Source organism: Chroicocephalus ridibundus, chromosome 10 (genome assembly GCF_963924245.1).
Source record: "Chroicocephalus ridibundus chromosome 10, bChrRid1.1, whole genome shotgun sequence".
In the NCBI taxonomy this organism is placed as follows: domain Eukaryota; kingdom Metazoa; phylum Chordata; class Aves; order Charadriiformes; family Laridae; genus Chroicocephalus; species Chroicocephalus ridibundus.
The window spans coordinates 4,468,216-4,488,917 of record NC_086293.1 but is presented as its reverse complement, the minus strand read 5'-3'; the positions used below and the strand labels follow the sequence as shown (position 1 = coordinate 4,488,917).

Sequence of the window (20,702 nt, the reverse complement as noted above, 5' to 3'; positions counted from 1 at the left end):
ATGCACATACACATTGCAAACGTGGAACGTGGTATTCTATGATATATTTATTAGGGGTTTCCTGCTCAACTAACTTGGTGGCAATGTGCGAGAATTTGTGGGTTTTTTCAGACTTACGCCTGAAGGAAACTTGCAAGAGCTCTAAACGACACGTAGAGAATATTTTTATGGGACGGGTTTTTTGGGAAAAGATACCTGTACGGGGAAGACTGCATGAACCTTCAGTATAAGACTGAAAAATGACAAATTTGTGGCAAAATAGTTATATCTATAAAATATATATATTTTAAAAAAACTATGTAGATTTATTTCTGTATAAAATAAAACCAGGAAGGAATGTGGCCATGAAAAGAAAACTGTCTCATAAGTTACTGGATGACTTAAATTTACTTCTGTAACGACAAAAGGCCATAATTTATTCTTATTTAAATGAATATTAAAATACTTAATCTTGCCTAATAATTAACATGATGCTAATGTGCATTTATTCTGTCATCTTTTCGTTCCCACTCCCGTTATAAAAGCAGACACATAATAAAACCACAGATTCCAGATCCACAGTAACTATTCCTGGCGTTAGGGCAGTTGTTACTTGTAGCAGATTTCAGAAATTAAGTTTTCTTGGTGCTGCTGGTTTTTTCCTTGAAACCATTTTCTTGCAGAAGCAGAATTTTGCTCTAATTCAGCCTTAATAAGCGTACCACTCATAAATTGCTCTTTTCCTGAAGAGTATGTTAGTATGGGAGATGTGACAGAACTAGTGTGCAAACTTGAAAGTCTGGTCACCACCTTCCAAAACGATACTAACACGTCTCCGAGGCTGTTGGGTGTTAAGAAAATGTCGCTGATTGAGCCATTGTTCAATAAAGAGCCGAGGGTTTAATTTCAGGCTATCGGGATGTATAAATGCTAGTAAAATTCTCGTGCACCAAGAAAAGCTTTTTAATAATTTGGTTGGCTTTCAGCTGGCTAAGGGAGTGAGTTGGTACAAGAGTTTGGAAGGGAGACATTTTGGGTAAGGTACGTTATTTGGCCATTATCTGTTGGAGGAAAACTCACCATGTTTCAAGCCTCTTTCTTGCCCTTCTGACAAAAGAATTGTTTTATTCTAGATCATTTGTGGAAACTTTTAACAAATGTCTGGTAAATATCTAAGATTTTTTTTCTTTAACGGGTATCCTTCTTTCAGTTTGCATACGTGAAAGTCATCTTACTGTCATTAATAGTGTGTTTGGTGTATCCTCCAGCGAAATCTGGTTCCTACGGATGAGATTACAGTGTACTACAGAGCGCACCCAGAAGGTGACTACCTGGATACTGTCATTAAGGAACATACGGATTTCATTTTTGCAACGATAAAGGCTGCCCTGAAGCCCTACCCGGTGCCTACCTCAAAAGAAGTTCTCATCCAGGAGACAACCCAAGTAAGAAGGAAAAAGCCTTGACTGCATAGCTCATTTTGTTACCTGCTTCTAACTGAACAAATTGCTTCATTTACAGAAAAAATGTATGTAAATATTTATTTGGGGGATATAGTGGATTTTGTGTCATATTTATAGATTTCCGTATTGGTCTTTTTGTTTAAAAAAGAAAATAGTTGGGCTCTGTATGTGTAGTATTTATGAAAACGAAGCCACTTCAGTACCAAAATAAATACCTTAGGTAGTTGTTTGTGTAAGCTTAGTACAGATAGTTCTTTGTACTTGGATTAGTGCATTGTTTGGACAGCAAAAATACCATTACTCTGATTTCTTTAAGTTAATCTGCTTTTGTATTAGAAGTGTTCTCCTTCAAGGCCAAATTTTGCCTTTTGGCTTAAGACCACCTTCAGTTATTACCGTTTGAGCATACTTGCCTTTTCTCCCCCGTGTTGCTGAAGTTCAGTCTCTTGTAACAATGCAGTTTCACAAACTGATTTATTCTTTCAGCAGCAGGTTTGAACTGTTCCTTTTTTTTTTTCTTTGACTGTTTTGAGAATACTTTTGCCATGTTTTTACTCAAACTTATTATAATCAGAAGGCATTCCTAGCAGGATTGGGGATGAAATATTCTTCAATCTAAATGTCATGCTAGACCAGAAAGATACGAATTTAGGATATATCAGACTTAAAATTTGATTTACAGAATGGCTTGGGGGTCTGAGAATAGCTGAAAGGAAAGCACGTATTTCATCCATCTTCCTAATAGTACGTGTAAGGAAATGTCTTACACTTATTAACTAAACTTCTAAAGTTGTACAGATTTGAAACAAAGCTATGTTTGGCCTTTTTCAAAACTACTGGTTTCATCTAGTGACAAACATAGAGAAAAACACTATGTAAAAGTAGAGAATATTGCGATTGAGAAATCGGTGGAAAATATTTTGCTATTTCTTCCAGGTACTGACCTGCTTGGGGTACTTCTGGTGGACGGTTTGATGTTAAGTCAACATCAAATCTGAATTAGAATGTAAAAGCGGCAGGGGAAAAAAATATATAGTGCTAGGAAACACTTGTCTGGATGCCCGAGGCTGAAATTGCCTGGAACTTGAGCTTTAATGTTGGTCACTGGGACTTTTCGTGAAAGCTTCCAAGCCTGTGCCAGTGTGGGTCCCCACACTGTTATTTTTCTGTTTTCTAAATCTTAACTTAGCAGATTCTAGTCAAGAAAACCATTGTGGAAAGCTAAAACGTGATTCTGTTGGATTAGTTTTAAATAATGCCTTCTGTGTAAAGATGAAATCCTGCCCTTACGGAAGGTGGATGTAATTGATAACTGTTGTCCGGGTGTCACAGACACGCGTTCAGGTTCTGAAACGATGGGGCAGTATGTGAACCCGAAAAATTTCCATTTGCACAACTGTTGGATTTCAGACTGGGAAAACCTAAAAAACGATAGCTGAAATAAGACTGTCTAGGTCAGACAGTTGCATGTGGCTATTGCCACTGGTAAGTTTACAGAAATGCAAGGATCTCGTCATGGCCACGGAGCTGAGAGCGCCTCCCCGTCAGCCTCGTGCCTTGGGTGCGGAGGCTTCTTCAAACTAAACCCTTAGCAGGGAGACTGCAAGCTCTGCGTCCCAAAGCTATCCAGTTTATGTATGGTAAATGGAGGCAAAGAAAAGCCGTGTAAGTAAATGCAGCGCGGTTTGTTATTATTTTACTTTAAGGAGTCTCAGTCACTACAAAGCACCTCCCTGTGGAGTCGGTCCGTGGTCTTTGCTGTGTGCGGTGCCTTCTGCACGTCGGGATGTTCCTGTGCTCACGGCCATGCTGTGCCTCGGATTGTTAGTCACAGACTTAGGCTTCAAAACAGAGGTTGCGGAGAGAAACAGACAAGTCAGATCTTAGTGCAACTTAACATCTTCCTTGGAACTTGGGCTTCCTGGGAGTGGGGAGATGGATTGCTTGGGGCAGATGGCTGACGCTGTACTCGGTGTTCTGTTGCAACGAGCTTGGCACATTAAGAGCTGTGAATAAAAATAGCTGAAACTAAAAAGCCCTTCTTTAGAAATCCTTTTGGTGTTGAAGTTTGGCCCTTTGTGGAGGGTTGAGGATAGCTGCAGCTGTGTGCACTGAGATTGCGGTTTGGTGCAGCAGACATGGCTGTGGTTAGTTGTCTTTATTAGCCACCACTGCATTGTGTTTTGTTACCAGCCTTTTCGGGCATAAAGACTGTGTAGATGTGAATTCAAATTGAATTATGTATTAACTATCTTCTGTTGGTGAGGGCTGATAAGTAGCATTGACACGGAAAATGCTTTACAGTGATGATTATATAGATGATTATAGAGATTTTTTCAAATATAAAAGCAGGTGCAAGTTAAAAGAATGAAGCGTGTAATTGCAGACGTGGGTTCATAACTTAAGTCAACTGTGACAGGACCATTGCAGCAGATTTCTGGAAGATACTCGAAGGAATAACAGGTCTGCATGACGTTGATACATGTAAAGGCCGTGACAAAAATGAAACACAGTCTGTCTTTTCTACGAGTATCTTGTTTACATTCAGCGTCGGTATTTCTGTGAAATTACCCTGGATCAATTTTTGATACAAGGCTCTAATTAGGCACTCTCATCCCAAAGACACGGTCTGAGAGAAAACAAAAAATAAAAATAAAAAAAAATCACTAGTTCCCCAGAAAGTACTGGGAAGGAAAAGCAGCTACTTGAAAAATGGATTTTCAATTGCAGGTAGAATTGGGTAAACGCAAAATGAGATTTGCTGCTCCATAAGGGTCTTTCCCTCCTTTGTAGGAGAAGCTCAGCAAAGAGTGGCACTTCCAAGTGTGAGCCCGTCACCCTTTGGCCTGTGACTGTTAACAAAGACCGTCTCTGAAACGGCCACTTAGTGTCAGTTGTTCATCTAAGTGATTTCTCTATGATATTTGTTGAATTACAAATTGTAATTAAGGGATCTTTTAGAGTGTGATTCTCATGAAAATTGGTCTAAAGGCAGGAGTCATTAATTCCAGGTGGTGCTGAAAGGTACTTGTTCCATTTCTTGTTGGGGTGTTTGAAGTTTTAGTTGGTTCTCTAATAGCTCCGGGGCAGATGTTCCCCAAGGCAGGCGCTGCCCCTGGAGCAGCTGGAGGTTCTGCAGGGCCCGGCTGCAGACACTCCGAGTTACCTCGGCAAGAGGCTTCCTCTCTTAAGTGGATTCACTTTTGGATTAAATTTGGGGAGATTGTCATCACTGCTCATCAGTGGTGAAAATCAGGCTGTTTATTCCACTCTGTTTTTTCTTATGTGTCAAATACTGCTATATCTTTAACATACATTAAAGACAAATTAATATTTGGAGCGTCCTGTCTCTGAGGGAAGATGTGGCAAAAGTTGCTATTTTATTGTAAGTCATGTTTAGTATAAGACGGCAAGTCTTAATGTTGTTTATTTAAGGAAAATATTTTGTTGTGTTTGTTGGATAAAACAATATTCAGATAATGATACTATTCCTCTTTCTTCAGCTGAAGGGATCAGAGCTAGAAATCACGCTCGTCAGAGGCGGTTTGTGTCCGTGCGTTGGTCCAGCCTGTGCCTACGTCAACCTCAAAGTTTGCGTTAATGGCACAGAGCAAGGTAGGAATGTACCGGCTTTGCTCTGTCAGCAGGGGTGTTAAAACGTTGCTTGGAAAATGGTGTGAGGAATGTTGGAGCCACAGATTTGTTTGAAAGATGGTGCAAACTCCCTTCCAATAGTAGCTTTAAACAATTCTTGAAAATAAGTTTATTAAAAGCAAAACCACGTGTTGTCCATGATGGCTTCTGATGTGGACCTCGGATACTTGGGTCTGCACGAGAATTATTTATATTCTGCAGAAGGGTTTGTATGTGAATATGTATATGATTATATATATCTATAGGTAGAGTTATCCATATAACTCTGTATTTGTGTGTGTACATTCACCCACGCTCAGAGTCTGTGCCCTGAGAATTTTTAATTCTTGATGTAGTTCTGTAAATGGAGGCCATGCCTTTCTGCGGAGGAGATACTGGTTTTGAAAAACTTAAGATATTAAATATAGAGCTTAAAAGAATATTTAAAACTAGAGAATATAATGACTATGTCCTGGATAATCAAAAGATGAGTGCGGTGATGCTGTCAAAAGTATTAGAAGGTTGAGTTATAGATTAAAAGGGAAGAAAATTAAATGCACTCTGGAATTTTTTTCCCTACGTGTGTTTACAGTTGCTGTGTCAAAGTAAGCGTGCCTCGTTTAACTGGGTTACAAAGCTGCTTCCTGAAGAGTAATGACTGCAACTGTATAAGCTGGTGAACATCTCAGAGGGCAGTTTGTAACCAATACAATACTCGATTATAATTCAGTGACAAAAAAAATTGACTGCTTTTGTTAAAAAAACCAAATATAACTTCCGTACTCAAAACCTGACGTACACTTGGGTTGGTTTCCCTGTTCTCTTCCCTCTCCCTTTCTTACTACAAAAATTTCTGGAGGATGCCATGTTGCCAGTTTTAAGTTAGCTTAGAAACCCACTGGAAGTAATTAGAAAAAATCATTAGAAAATCATTGGAACTTAAACGTTGCTTCCAAACTGCATTTTCATTTCTCAATGTTGGTTTTAGATGGTGTGTTGCTGCTGGAGAATCCAAAAGGAGATAATACCTTGAACTTCGCTGGACTTGTCGATGCTGTCTCCTGCATTTTTGGTCTTAAAAATTCAAAACTGTCAGTTTTTAGTGGAAAAACAGGTAAATGGAGTATGACAAGGAAAATTGAAAGTCTTTCTAGCAGCCGCTAGGAGTTACTTACTGTATAATTTTTCTATATATATACAAAATTGACAAGAAAATGTGTAAGGAAAGATTCTATTTTGTAGTACTTAGCTTATGAGACTGTGTTTATAGTCACATCAAAATGTTTCCAAAAGCTGCTGCTAAATGATGCTTGTCTCTCCTGTGATCTTATTTCCATTGCAGTTCTCATCAGGACAAAATCTGATTTATTTCAGAAAGTGTTTCCATCGGGTCCAGGCAATGCCGTATATCGATGGCGAGCTGCCATCAGCTTTTGTGTGCTTTTTTTTCCCTAATGCCTCAGTAGGCAGGGTGAGAACTTAAATTGAATGCAAACTGCTGTCTCTATAGGAAAAAAATGTTGCTTTTTCACTCTAGAGAAACTTGAGGATCTCTGCATTTCTTCCTTTTAGAAAAATCTGTGGAATATTTTTGCAGCTTGAACTTTGCCTCTGTGGAGGCATGAGAATGTAAAATATCATCTATGAGTTATATATAGAATTACAGGCTATATCACAGTTTTGGTTGTTACAAAGATAATATCGCTGAAGCAGAGAAGAAAAGTGCTATGAAAGATGTTGCAATTAGTGACTCTGAGACCCTAGCAGCAAACTGGCATTCTCTCCTCTGAGATTAAGATGCTGTTTTATTATTACATCATGTATAATATTTCAATACATCACAAAAATTTACAACTTAAATATCAGCACACTGAGAACAAGATTACGCTAATACCCGAACATTTAGTGAAGAAATACAGAAAGTAGAGTCCTTAACAGTGGCTGTGCCGTGGTATGTCTTTAGACACGTTTCACCAGTAAGAGTAAACTCTGTGTATGTTCTCGGTGTGATTTACGGGCACATCCTGAAGTTCAAACTCTGTTTCCACACTGTTCATATGAAGTCTAAAAGGAGTGACAAAATACTGCAAAAGTGGTAATCGGATGGTACAGAAACTTTTGCTCGTGTGTTTCCATAGAAATATTACTGAAATATTTCAGTATTCTATTTCACAGAAATAGTACTTTCATGGAAATACTAGTGTTGGGAGCCGCAGGACTGCCAAGGGTCACCGTTCTGTGTCTGCCCTCAACATCAGCGGGGGAACAGTTTTACTGGTGTCTGTAATGTCGCTGTTACCGTCTTTAGCTTTAGTTTTCTTACTTGTCTTTTCCTGTGAGTGTTTCTAGAAGAATGTTTTGGGGGGTTTCACATCTGATGTAATCCGTTACCTTACTGTGATAAAAGCTCTTTCCAAGTTGTGCTCAGCTGGACCGAATAGTTCTATCATACAAAAGGATTATTCTTTGCTTTCAGTTATAGGTGATTTATAGGAAGTTTTGGAGCCCTCAGTATCTTCCTCAAGTTTCAGTTATGTTTTTAAAGGAGGAAATAGTTTTCCTTGGCACACTTCAGAGCAGTGTGGTGTGTGGCTGCAGAGGTGGCTATGCGCTAGTGCAATTCGTTACCGGCACAGAGACTGAGAGATGACCTGCAAAAGGCCGAGAAGAGTTGGGGAAACTCTCATCTCACCAAGATTATAAGCAGTTTGATTCCTTATTTGGTTTGTTTAACCTTCCCTCTTCCTCAAGGATTCTTTTCTGCTGTAGTAACAAAGGCTTTATTTCTTTCCTTTCCATGTTGCTTTCGCTGTGTAGGCATCACTTTGGGACTTTCCATCCTGGCACGTTTCCCTCCTTGTAAGTGGTCTGGGCAGAGCAGGTTTTTTTCCCTGCCCATTTATTAACAACATGAAAATTCCCTTGAAAAGATTAGTTTATCAAATTCACTTTTGTTGCAATTTGGCAGAAATCTCAAATAAGTATTGATCAGGAGAAGATACGGCTCCCTGAGGAGCCCGGGTTGAAGACGTGTACAAAGAAAATAGCCCTTAAAGATGTTAGAGAATAGAACCGACATTCCCGATGTTTGGTTTGGACACAATCCCTTTGCTTCATCTGCCCAACGTGCGCATGGGGAATGTCAGGTGAGGCCTGGTGGTGATTCCAGGGTCTCTTCAGGGGGCTTGGTATCAGCCACTCTGACCCAGAGGTACTCCAAGGAAAGGCCGCGCGCTCCAGCTGAATCGTTGCTGCATCGTTCCCACGTGTGTTAATAACATTGTGACCCAGTAAAACCATATTTCTGGCTCCCTGTTTTCCTTCCTGTGGTTTTTAGGGCTGTCCGCTTTACTTGCAGTAATTTATTATCTTGTTTTCTAATTGTAATGAAGATTTACTTAGGGTTGTGTAATGGCACAAAATCAGGCAGTTCTGTATTAAGGCAGGCTAAAATACGTCATGTCCCTGTTTCTCAGTGCAACATTGAAATAATGGGATAAATGTTTCCTCCCTGACAGTGTATCGATGTATTTTCAGTAACTGCAAAAGCACTGAGCCAGGCTCTGGGAGTTGTACTAGCCTTCAGAAACTGAGAATAGAATGTCTTTTTTTTTTCATTAAAAAAAAATATAAATCATTGAAAGGAAAGAGGCTGGGCTCAAGTCAGATAATAAAACCAGTTGTCTGTGACTTTCTTTTTCAGCAATATAGCGCAAAACTTTGTAAAATTCCTATTGGGAGTGCTTTTTGACTTGCACTCGGCCTAATGTATTTGAGGCAAGACCTATTTAAGAAAAATTCAGTTTGTTTATCTTTATGGGAATAAATGAAGGTGTAAATAATATAGGGCTTAAAGTAGGGGAGAAGGAAGGTGAGGCAAAACTCACCCTACAAACTTCTTAGCCCATGTCTTATTTCATCGTTATGATTTTCAGATGGCAATTTTCTTAAAAATTCTATTCTCAGCACTGTTTTCTGAAGAAGAGTACAAAAAGATATATATATATATATATATAAATCTTAAATTTTTAAAAGGTCATGAGGCTGTAAGGCACCTTAGCAGAGCATTACCACTTAAATCTCAGCTGCAGGGAGAACAGACTTTAAAAGTGATTTTAATATTGATGAGCACTTGTAATATCTGCTTGTATTCAAGTGTAGTGTGATGTATGAAAAAATGATCCACTTTTTTCTTTCTCTTGCTCTTATTAGAGGGTTATATGAAATGACTCCATTGACGGCACTGTGCACGAGCTCTTCCTTCTGAAAATGCCAGCAGTCCTGTAAGGCAAAATGCTAGATTTGTTAAATGCGCAGGTCACCGTTTCTGTGGGTGATGGCCTGTAGCCCTGCGCAGATCTGCACAGACCCCGGCAACTGCCTAATGCCAGACTCCACGTTCCTTGAGCCCTGCGTTTCTAGCTCTGGGCAGCACCTGCTCGCCAGCACTGTCCCTGCCCATCAGCTGTGTGTCTATGGAAGCAAAGCTGCTTTAGGGTCACACTAGGAAAAACTTGCTGCCGACTCCCTTTCCATATGATGAAAATCTTGTTAATTCCTCTTGTTAATAGTGTGGTTATTTTCTTCCTTTCCTGTAAGTAGAACCAAAAGCAAAGCCCCCTCCTGTGCTGGAGCACCTCAGACATACCAAAGAAGTGTTTGGGGAGCTGGCGGACGGCCACCATCATTGTAAACGCTTCAGCCTCGAAAACTGAATTTTAGAAGCAGTGATGAAGTTTTGCCTTTTTCTTTAAAGTAGCATTGTAGAATCCTGGGTGCAGCCTGAGGTCTTCATCCCTCCTTAGGGCCTCATAAGCCTTCCACAGCGCATCGCGCCTTGGTGTTCTGTGGCGGCAGAATTTGGAGAGCTTGTAGCCTGTGATTACTTTTTACCATTTTGGAGATTTTGGTTTTTGGTGGGTTTTGGTGGTTTTTTTGGGTTTTTGTTTGCTTGTTTGTTTTGCTTGGGTGTTTTTTATATTTTTATTATTATTATTATTTTTAAGTTTATAAACATCCCTGGAAAAAAGGAGTGTTAATCTGCTTGAGGGCAGGAAAGCTCTAAGGAGGCACCTGGACAGGCCAGATCGATGGGCCAAGGCCAACTGTATGAGGTTTAATAAGGCCAAGTGCCGGGTCCTGCATTTCGGTCACAACAACCCCAAGCAGCGCTACGGGCTTGGGGCAGAGTGGCTGGAAAGCTGCCTGGCAGAAAAGGACCTGGGGGTGCTGGTGGACGGCCGGCTTAACATGAGCCAGCAGTGTGCCCAGGTGGCCAAGAAGGCCAACAGCATTCTGGCTTGTATCAGGAATAGAGTGGCCAGCAGGAGTAGGGAAGTGATGGTGCCTCTGTACTGGGCACTGGTGAGGCCTCACCTCGAGGGCCGTGTTGAGGTCTGGGCCCCTCTGTACAAGAGGGACATTGAAGTGCTGGAGCGTGTCCAGAGGAGAGCTACCAGGCTGGTGAGGGGTCTGGAGACCAGGGCATATAAGGAGAGGCTGAGGGAGTTGGGCATGTTTAGCTTGGAGAAGAGGAGGCTGAGGGGAGACCTCACTGCCGTCTACAGTTACCTGAAAGGAGGTTGGAGAGAGGTGGGTGTTGGCCTCTTCTCCCAGGTGAATAACGACAGGACCAGAGGAAGTGGTCTGAAGTTGTGGCAGGGGAGGCTTAGATTAGATATTAGGAAGAATTACTTTACTGAAAGAGTGGCCAGGCACTGGAACAGCCTGCCCAGGGAGGTGGTTGAGTCACCGTCCCTAGAGGTATTTAAGAAACGTCTAGATTTGGCACTTCAGGGCATGCTCTAGTGGCAGAGACTGTAGGTTGTTTGTTTGTGGTTGTTTTGTTGTTTTTTGGTTTTTGGGGCTTTTTTGGTGTGTGTATGGTTGGACTCGATGATCTCAAAGGTCATTTCCAACCATGAAGATTCTACGATTCTATGATTCTAAGGAGTGCCACTTCTACCTCTTCAAAATTCATTCAGATGAACTGATGGCAAACAAGCTTTGTAAGGCTGAGGCTTCGTGACACGCGAGTAGGGCTGACATGGAACAAAAGCCTGTTGGAGAGAGATGACAGATGTGCCTGTTCCAGACGTAGAGGCAAGGCACGATTCTTAAAAGAAATTAAATTTATTAATTCTTCCTGGATTTGGTCTTTGGAGTTCTTCTGTAGCTGCAGCAGCTTTGTAGCAGAGGGTGATGTTGTTTCTCTGTATCTTTAATGTTGTGGCTCTCAGCAGCTTTTTTTACCTCTGTGATAGACAGGCAGCTGCTCATGGAGGCAGCGCAGAATGCTGCCCTGCGTATTCCTGTTGTATTCCAGAAACCTCGCTAGCTTCTCATCTGAGTGCTTTCAGGCTGCTGGGATTACTTCTACCATCCTTTGAGACATGGGTCCTATTTTGGGTCTGATCTTCCACCGTTTTGCAAATATGCGTGGCCGGAGCCATCTGCTGAATCATCACCTCTTGTTGACATTGAACATAAATATTAACGCAGAGGGCATTATTCGACAGCTTGCCAGCTTCTGATTTTACATTTATTGTCATCTGGAGTTTAATGAGGGAAATGTCCTGATGTTGCATAGTGACACATAGCCAGTGCTGCTTCAGCTAGGGGCGTCGGGCTAGAGGCAAAGATCATCGGTCTTAATTTAATGAGATAGAAATAGCTGGCTTAAGTGAATGATTTTTTTGCTTGTTTTAAGTTATTTAACTATTTTTATTGCATAAGTAATCAAGTCCTATATTTATGTGCATAAGAAAGGGTATATAGGAGCTAATTTCCACAGCAGATGAAGTACTCTTGTGTTAAGAAAGCAAAATATTTCTGTACAAATTCTGTTTTTCAGAATGGAGAAATGCTCTTTCTCGAGGAAGGAACTGGGAAGAGGGAAAGGCGTCCACAGCGGGATCAGTAGTTAGAAAGCCTCATTGTCAGCTAATCGAGTGAGAACTGCACCTCCGCTTCCCTGTAATGGCCTGACTGGTCTCATTTTCTTTTTCAGAACTGATAAACAAAACTGACTTGCTGAGTCTCAGCGGAAAGACTCTACATGTGACAACGGGGTCAGCACCTGCGCTGATCACCTCTCCTGATGCGCTGCTCTGCCAGTATATCAACTTGCAGCTAATGAACGCAAAGCCACAAGGTATGTGTGATACTGATCTCTCCTCGTTTACAGCCTGAGCTTTTTGTGCTATGAGTTTTGGATGCCATCGCTTACTGGTGAAGATAAGCACGCGTGGTTTCAGTGGTAGATGGAGATTTTGTTTATTTTTTCCAAATATTTGCTTCCTAATACACACAATGTTTATATTTAGCTTTTCCCTCTCTTTTCATAAAAGCAAAAGGAGAGCCAGTTTGAGATGAGGGAAGGCATTTAAACATGAGCCCTTCGACATTGTTTTCCTATTTCTGACCATCAGCTCACCTGTGCAGCTTATTTTAAAAGGCTGAGTCTAAAACTGACCAGAAATGAAGGAGGAGCCAGCTCTTTACTGAGACATTGTAAACAGCCTGTGAAACGTTTCTTAGTGCTATTAAAAAGCCAAATGAATTGTATTATTAACCTGATCTGGAGGACTGATGCGTGCATGTAATTCTCTTTCACAGCCTCTAATCTTGTAACTTCTCCTCTGAAACCTCACGGTGGCACAGCTCTGTTGTTAGTCATTGCCCTTAATCTCTGCCCCGGTGTAAGTCCTTTCTGGACTGTCCATGTGGAATCTTACTGATGCTACTGGGAACCTGCTTGGGCCAAAAATGTGTTTTTAACTGGGGATTAGATCATCAGAAGGTGCTTTGTGAGCTTTTGTAGTTCGTAGTGGTTTGTGTGTCCTGTTGAAATATTTCACGTTTCCCAGGCTCTAGGTTATCCTGTTGACCCTTGTAAAGAATTCTGCAAAGTTTTGTTTGTCACGCTGTTAACGATCACTTATACTTCTGATTCCATAATTAATGAACTTAGTGAATATCTGTAAGTCGGTTGGCTTTGGTAATTACTCAGCATTATGAAGAAATAGAGATGAAATGGAAGAAGAAATCCTAAATTTCAATTTACTACGATAAATGAAATAATATCATTCCTCACCAGTAGTGATCCACCTGTTTGTCTTGTTCAGAATGTCAGAAAGGAACAGTGGGAACCCTTCTAATGGAAAACCCCGTTGGGCAGAACGGATTAACATACCAAGGTCTTCTACATGAAACAGCAAAAGTCTTTGGGCTCAGAAGCAGGAGGCTAAAATTGTTCCTGGATGAAGCGCAAACTCAGGGTAAGCACAAACTTTTGGTTTGCTTGTCCAAGGATACTTGAAAGTTTTTGTTGAGGAGCAACTAATGTGGGCTGAGATTGAAGTTAATCACTAAATGCACGCTATTTACACATTGGTTTCTAATTTTGCCCACTAATTCAATATTTATTTAATAAAATCCTTTAAGCACACACATGCCTTTAGAAATTCAAAGCTCTAATGCATTCCTTTCATGAAATGGCCAAGACGAGTTCTGTAAAAGTTTTCCTGCTTTTGAAATAGAAAGGTCAGTCAAGCAATGTAAATGGTAATTGCGTGCTGCTGGGACTGAGCAGAGAGTGAATCTCCTCCTAGAAGTGAGTCTTAAGCGTGACTATTTTAAGAACCCGTTCAAATTGTTCCTGTAACATTCATATTGTTGCAGATTTTTTTTTTTTTTCCTTCCTTTTGGAGAATGGGAGTGGGTGAAAAAGAGTATTGGATCTATTTTAGAGTTGTGTGAGTAGGTCAGACTTGGTTGGGTACGGCAGCTGCAGTTCATTCAGAATACCTGGAAGTAGGAAGCTTTATCACATAGTCACAGATCTGAAATGTTAAAGAATCTTCCAAAACCACAGAGAGATGGTGAAGCTTAGAAACAGAAATCTCTGATTCATGAGAAAGAGAAGACTAAAGAGGGAGCCACCTGTGGTGCTAAAAAGTTGGACCTGAGAAAGATTTGGGGCTTCATTTGACAGGAGGAACGGATTGGAAACTACATGGTAAAAAAAAAAAAAAACCCCGCTGGTATTTCTGTGTATTCAGGAAAATTCAGCTCTTCAAATGAAACGATGGAAAGGGTTCTGTCTCCAGTTTATCACCGCGGCAAGACTGACAAGCGGTTTGGGAGGGATACATGACACTTCACCTTGACTTGTCACAGGTTCGGTTACCTGTGCAGAAGTTCGACGTCTGGTTTAAATGAGTTGTCTAGTCCTAGGCTGGGATCAGTTTCCTCGGGGGTGCCTGTCAGATCACGCGGGAGGAGAGTGTAGTGCTCGAGTGGAGCCGCCTAAAACCGGGGTGACTTCGCTCCACCTGGGCTCAAGGGATTCAAGTAGGACAGATGAGGACCAGAGCAAGTGGGTGGGGGGTCTTTTGTTGTGGATTTGTGGTGGTTTGGGGGTTTTTTTTGTGTGACCTGAACTCTGTTTATTCACAGAGCCATTTCTGTAAGTAAAATGCATCTCAAATGTTGACAAGACCTTCTAGTGATAGTTTGAGCTAATGCTAAAAATAAGGTGCTGAGTGGTGTTAACGAACACAGAGAGCTGGAGACCGTAGTGTTTAGAAACAGCACAAGGTGCAAGAACCAAGTATATCAACCACCCTTCGTGGGCATAAACAAAAACGTATTCCCGTGCGAAACCTTGCTGACGAGGAATCCAGCCATTCAGGAGCAGCTGATGTTGTACCTATTTCTTTCTCGGTTTCTATCATTGTTACAGGGCAAGCGGCGTTCACAGCAGCAGACGACTTAGTTACGATACTAAAGGAATTATTGGCGAAGACTTTTGAGCTTTGAAAGGGGGAAGTAACTGATAAAACAGGAACACTTATAGCCTTGAAGTCTCCGTTTCAGTACGGATTTTTAAAATGCCTTTACCTAAAAGGGAAATTGCTATAACATATTTGTCGTGTGAATTCTCCAGAACTAGTTAAACTTTAAATAAAGTGTATAAAGTGACAATTCATGATGATGTGCAAGATCTGATTTGATGACTCTTCAAAGGCTAAAACAACTGGGTTGGTCTTTTTTAGACTCAGAATGTAGAGAACTTGGTCCTGGAGGTTTATAAATGAACGTAGCTAATAAATGGTTATGCCGTATAGCCGTGCTTCTGCTAGCTCAGGTTTAGTTCTCACCGTGCAGCTCTTCTAATAACATTTTTTAATGGTATAAACGCTGAAATGGTCGTACTTTATCTTCAGATCTTCTTCATATGATAAATAAGTGCAGGATATAAAACAAATATCTTGATGCCTCTGGAAAACATTAGTTCAGTTAATGTTTATGTGTATTGTTGCAACTTTGTAATCTCCTACTACTCTTTTTACCAACGTATTTCAAGGTTCTACCTTTGTCATGGTTTTGGCCATATTGGCCAGTGGCCGGTGACAGATGCTCCGCCCCAGCCTCTCGTACACGGAGGAGAGGAGGAGAGATGAAGAGATTGACAGGTTTAGAAGAAACTAAACTACTTTAATGAAATATTAGTAATAAAATAAAAAGGAAAATAATGAAATAGATACAGTTTTTCCACTTCCAACCCTCCAATGGGGCAACGAACAACGAAATTAGCTGACCTTGGTTGTTATAGCAATAAGTATAAGCAGGAGCCTTTCTGCATACCATTCTTTGGCACAAACTGTCTTATCGCTCTGAACGAACCGTTTTAGACACAACATGCTGTTAATTTCAGAGAGTTAGAAGAGGCCTAGCTAAGAAATAAAATTACTGAACAGAAAAAGTTGGTTCTGTTTTACCTCAAACCAGGACAACCTTCAAAACAAAAAGTTTAGTCTCTTCTTGAGTAGTGGTTTTTTTATCATTTGTTCTAAAAATTAAGTTATTTGCTGTTAACCATTTGAAATGTTTGAAAATAACCCATGAATTGGAAGGTTGATTCCTGTTTTTATAAAAAGAAAAGGGAAAAAAAATCGCTTGTAGGAAAATAAGTTATTAGTGTTGAAAATATCATTTTTATAAATGTCAGGTCCAGGCAGTTGGGATCTGCTCTCTATCGCACAAAGGCTTGCCAGCTTTTCAGAAACAAATGTGTGTTTCACTCCCCTTTGGAATATTGGGAAAACGTTCTATAAATAAATGCCCAAATGATGAGCATTGCGTCTTCGTGTGACTGGAACAGGTTACAGGTGGCTGAGTCAGAGACACATTCGGGACGAAGGCAACACGTTTTAATGTGCTGACTTCAAAGCCTTCCTTTGGAGGAACTGGCGCGGAAAGGAGGATGTCCTTCCATTTTGTTGATAAATCAAGTTTCCAATTTCTAATAGTAACTATTGTCTTAAGTACTGTTGAAAACAGTAGCTTCATGTAGTTTCTAATATGTCAGGATTTTAAAAAATAAATAATTAAAAAAAGACTTTGAGACCAAGTTCATAACTTGTTTGCCTGCTTCTGCAGACCAAAATAACTTTTTTACATACTGATGTAACATTTTCGGGGGGGGGGGGGGAAGGAAGGTTAATGAGGGACTAAAGCCCTAATTGCTGAATTGGATTATACCTCCACTCTCTTAGCTCTGCTAGATGGGCATTCAGCTGCTTACAGCCGAGCACTACACTGGAGAACTCCTTAAAAGCAGTGCCATCATGATCCATAAGGGCTTCTTAATTCTTTAATTAATAGATGGCTTTTTAAACTTCGATGAAGACTATATCTGCTCAGTCTAAAAATGAAATATTTTTCAAGGAAAGACGGGGGCTTTAATGGCAGGAGCATGCATACTGTTACATGGGAACAAAACTCCTTGCTGCCATTCCTAGAATCAGTTTTCACTTGGACATCATGTTACTGAAAACCAAACTGCTTGTCTCTTCTCTCCATGGGTGCACTTCAGCCTTGCCCCCGGGCGCGCTCTCGGCTGGAGTCGAGCCCAAGTTAGAGCAGCGTGAATATCAGACGTCAGGTCTGTGATACAGTGCAGTACACTACAAAATTGTTTCTACTGAAAAAGCACCCAGCCATTCGGAATGTTAGTAATCTGTCATTTGTGCTAACACTGGTGCCAAAATTTAAAATTATCCTTTATTTGCTTGTGTTGTCTATGGGGATTCTAGCGCGCAGAGTAACACCGTCACCCCCGATATGCTTTTGCTTTGGTTTCAGTGGATGTATTTGTGGTTACCGCTTTGAAGTTTCTTAGCAGAGAGACCTCTGGTATATTTGTTATTCAGATTACTTTGTTCCAAAGCTGTACCTCCCAGTATTCAAAACAGTCGGCTCTGTTATTGGGGTGGTTTGCTACAGCTGACGGGTGCTGGGAAGCGTTGAGCTAGCAAGCATCGAACTTCTGGGCAAAAATGCTCTGTGAGATGGCAAGAATAGGGAAAGAGATTTCCAGTTCCTGCCAATTTTGCAGGTGACTTTCTGTAGCCACAAAGTGCGATTACTCTGTGCTGTGTGTTTCATAAAGAATTATAAACCCTGAATCAGCCTGTCGGAAGCATGCTATATCCTTAAAAGAGGTTTGTTGGTGAGACTTTATCCTATTACTGTTCCAAACCACGTGCATATAGCTATCAAAAGACTTAAGGGGTCTTATGGGATGAAATTCTTTAGGCATATTTGACAAGATTGCAACATTAGTTTTTCAGCAGCTACTGGTACTACAATCCTTGCTTTACGTGTAAAACTCTATGTAATGTATGCATGTTCTTATACTGCTTCACACACGTTTTGTCTTCTGTCCGAGATGGGAGACGAGAGGAGGGGGCGCTCTGACATGTCCAGGGTGGCCAGTCTTAGGTGACATATTCAAGGGACTCTGGGTTTCAGTGCATTGTGTTGTATTCTTAATATCGACTTCATATCATTGCATTATAAAATAACTTTCTGAACGAGATATGTGTGGATGTGAAGCTGGGAGCTGTGGGCCGACATAGGCTTTCAAAAAGTCCTGCTTTGCAACCTAGAACAGTATCTTCAACTCCCGCAGTGGCAATCCTGACGGGTGGTGACCCTTCCTTTAATGCAGCCTGCGTTAACGGGAGAGAACGTGGAGCGCAGCAGTTTCTGTCCTAGTCCCACTTTGACAGCACCAGCAGCGCTGTCTGAGTAACGAAAGTGCTCATGGTTTTACCTGTGGGCAAGAGCACTAACTGTGTCCTGTTTCTCTCTTGTTTTCTTGGTTCAGAGATCACAAAGGACATCTCCATGAAGAACTTGAACATGAAGACTGTCTACGTTCGTGTTATACCCACCACAGCTGAATGTTGAGAATTCCATTTTTATGAATACGACCATGCAGACTTTTTTCCACAAAAAACGAAGTCAAATTAAATTAGTATGCTTTTAGATTAACATCCAAGTTGTGCGCGGTACTTTTAACATCCCAAACTGCACACAGGATGTTTTCTACCAGTGCATGTCTAATATGCTGCTCTTTGGTTCAAATACAATGTATTTTCATTATGTTATCTTATGATACCGTAAAAGCTGGTCAGAAAAATGTCAGAACTCCTTAACCTTAGATATCTATGCAGAAATTTGCCTGAAAGAAATGGGACTAGTACCTCAGTGATGCTGCTCTCCGCCTGTCCTTTACGCAGAGGGCGTCTTTGATTTTCTAAACCATGGCTTTCCTACAAGGCTGTATGATCTATATTCCATGTTACGATAGCTTTGGCGCTTATTTAAGGGTTACTAGCTGGATTTTCATGAAGTGTGTGGCTGTTGATTTTAAAATACTCCCTAATTTCAACATTTGGAACAATAAATTTGCTTCATCTCCAAACTCTTGTTTCCCTGAGTTCAAACTACTTTGCTTCCTTACATTTTCTAGAGAAGATAATGCTCAGCACACCGTATGGATCAGGAAAAACTAGAGAAACTTGAAATCGGAACACATCCATACTGAATGCCAGTGACTGTTTGGATTGTGATTCTTGACAATTTGGGGGATATCGTTTAGTTAGGGTTTTTGGGGAGGGCTGTTCACTTCAGTTTCAGATTTCAAAGCAGTTTTAGATTGAAATTAGTGTTGGGTTTTTAGTTTTTATAATAATCAATATAACTTGCCACATGTTTTGGTGTTAGCTTGTGTATCTGTAAGCAAGTGAAATAACGAGACAACCTTTTTTCAGTTTGAGGATGTTTTTTGACTAGTCACCTGAAAGTAGGAACTTAAGCGTAGTTAAGTTTCCCCGCGTTTCAGTAGCGTTGTTAATCAGTGTTGGACCGTGCTATCGTGCAGCATACTGACCTTGAGGAGGCGTACGTGCATGCAGCTGCCTTCGCTCCTGGCCCTTTATGAGCTTCCTGAGAACAAGATGACGTACACTGCGAACACCAGTACCGAGAGAGAGACATTTTGTAAGAATAACAAAGTCTTGCTTAGCATGTTTTTCCATTGCTCTATGCTTTTCATCTTTACACTATGAATATAAACCAAAGCTTTTTTTGTGATAACACTGTTAGTGGGAATAACTATAAATAAATGTTCTGTGTAACTACTGTGCTCTAGTGGGCCATACCAAAACTGTAAGTACTCGTTTGAAGTAAATCAAGTCTCTGGCATTCAGCTTACATAAAAATATTTTTATCAGTATTTAAAAATGTTAGTGCCTGAACCTACGGAATCACTGGCCCGTCCAGTTTAATGAATATTGGATGTCGCCCTCTACCTTTCCCTGTAAGCCAGCTTGCTTATCTTTTTATTGACATACTGACATGGAAATAAAATTTGCCTTTTTTTTTTTCCACATTAAAAATGTCCAGGTTATGTCTTCTGCAAAGGTAAGACTCCTGTTCTTAAGTTGAATAACTTTGCATTATTATTTATGGAGAATAAATGAAGATGGCAAATGATTGCAATCTAGCCTCATTCTTAGGGAGACAATCTAAGGGGACAACATTACTTGCATTTTTAAAGAGTTATTTGGGATTTAGCATTTTGCATATGTGGGGTTTTTTTTTTTATTTCTAAAGGTGTTGGCTGGCCAAGTTCCGTGTAAAGACTGGATTAGATTTTTTATATATATATATGTGTATATACACACAGACATATATATCTGTATATATGCGCTTTCTAGTGAATTGAAAGCCCAGCCAAGATTTATGAATTCACTGAGTTACAAACAGAAAAAGATAATTTTCAACAGAACCATTTTTCTTCTCAAATACATTTACAGCTGCTTAATGTAAAAAATAATCTGCCCTTAAGACAATACTTCTTGTGACCTTAGTCCAATAACCTCATACTTCACATGAGGCATATTTGAATTGGGTTTCCTGGATTTTCTTTAAGTAAATGACTGTTTTATACTGAAAATGAAAACTGGCCATCCCTTGACTTTATACATGAGCTTTCTCTGCGAAGATGAAGAGCAGCACTGGCTGTGATGCGCTGTTAAAACAGACAAGGGCATGCTGATAAAACTTACAGTCAGAGGTAAAGGATTTAAATTATTTACTCGCAGGAAAGGGGTGAAGGAAAAATATTGCTGACAATTCTGTATGTGTCTCTTAGTTCTTCAAGACCTATGGAAAGGCAATAAATAGGCTTTAAGACAAAGTTAGCAAAGACAGCATTTTATTTTTGTAGACCTGAAATTACTCTGGTTAGTCTGTGCATGAGGCTGCATG

The 20,702-nt window shown here is 40.4% G+C and overlaps 1 protein-coding gene across 3 annotated transcripts in view; it reads left to right on the top strand.

Moving 5' to 3' along the window:
* IARS1 (isoleucyl-tRNA synthetase 1) overlaps positions 1-19,869 on the top strand; it is a 112,607-nt gene extending 92,738 nt beyond the window's left edge. For all 3 annotated transcript variants that reach the window (XM_063347595.1, XM_063347594.1, XM_063347593.1), the window contains 6 exons: positions 1,248-1,424; positions 4,946-5,057; positions 6,064-6,189; positions 12,085-12,228; positions 13,202-13,354; positions 18,253-19,869. In XM_063347595.1, the coding sequence (XP_063203665.1) occupies positions 1,248-1,424; positions 4,946-5,057; positions 6,064-6,189; positions 12,085-12,228; positions 13,202-13,354; positions 18,253-18,335 (795 nt within the window). In that variant the 3' untranslated portion in view covers positions 18,336-19,869. The remainder of the gene's footprint in view (positions 1-1,247; positions 1,425-4,945; positions 5,058-6,063; positions 6,190-12,084; positions 12,229-13,201; positions 13,355-18,252) is intronic.
* The last annotated feature ends 833 nt before the right edge of the window (positions 19,870-20,702 follow it).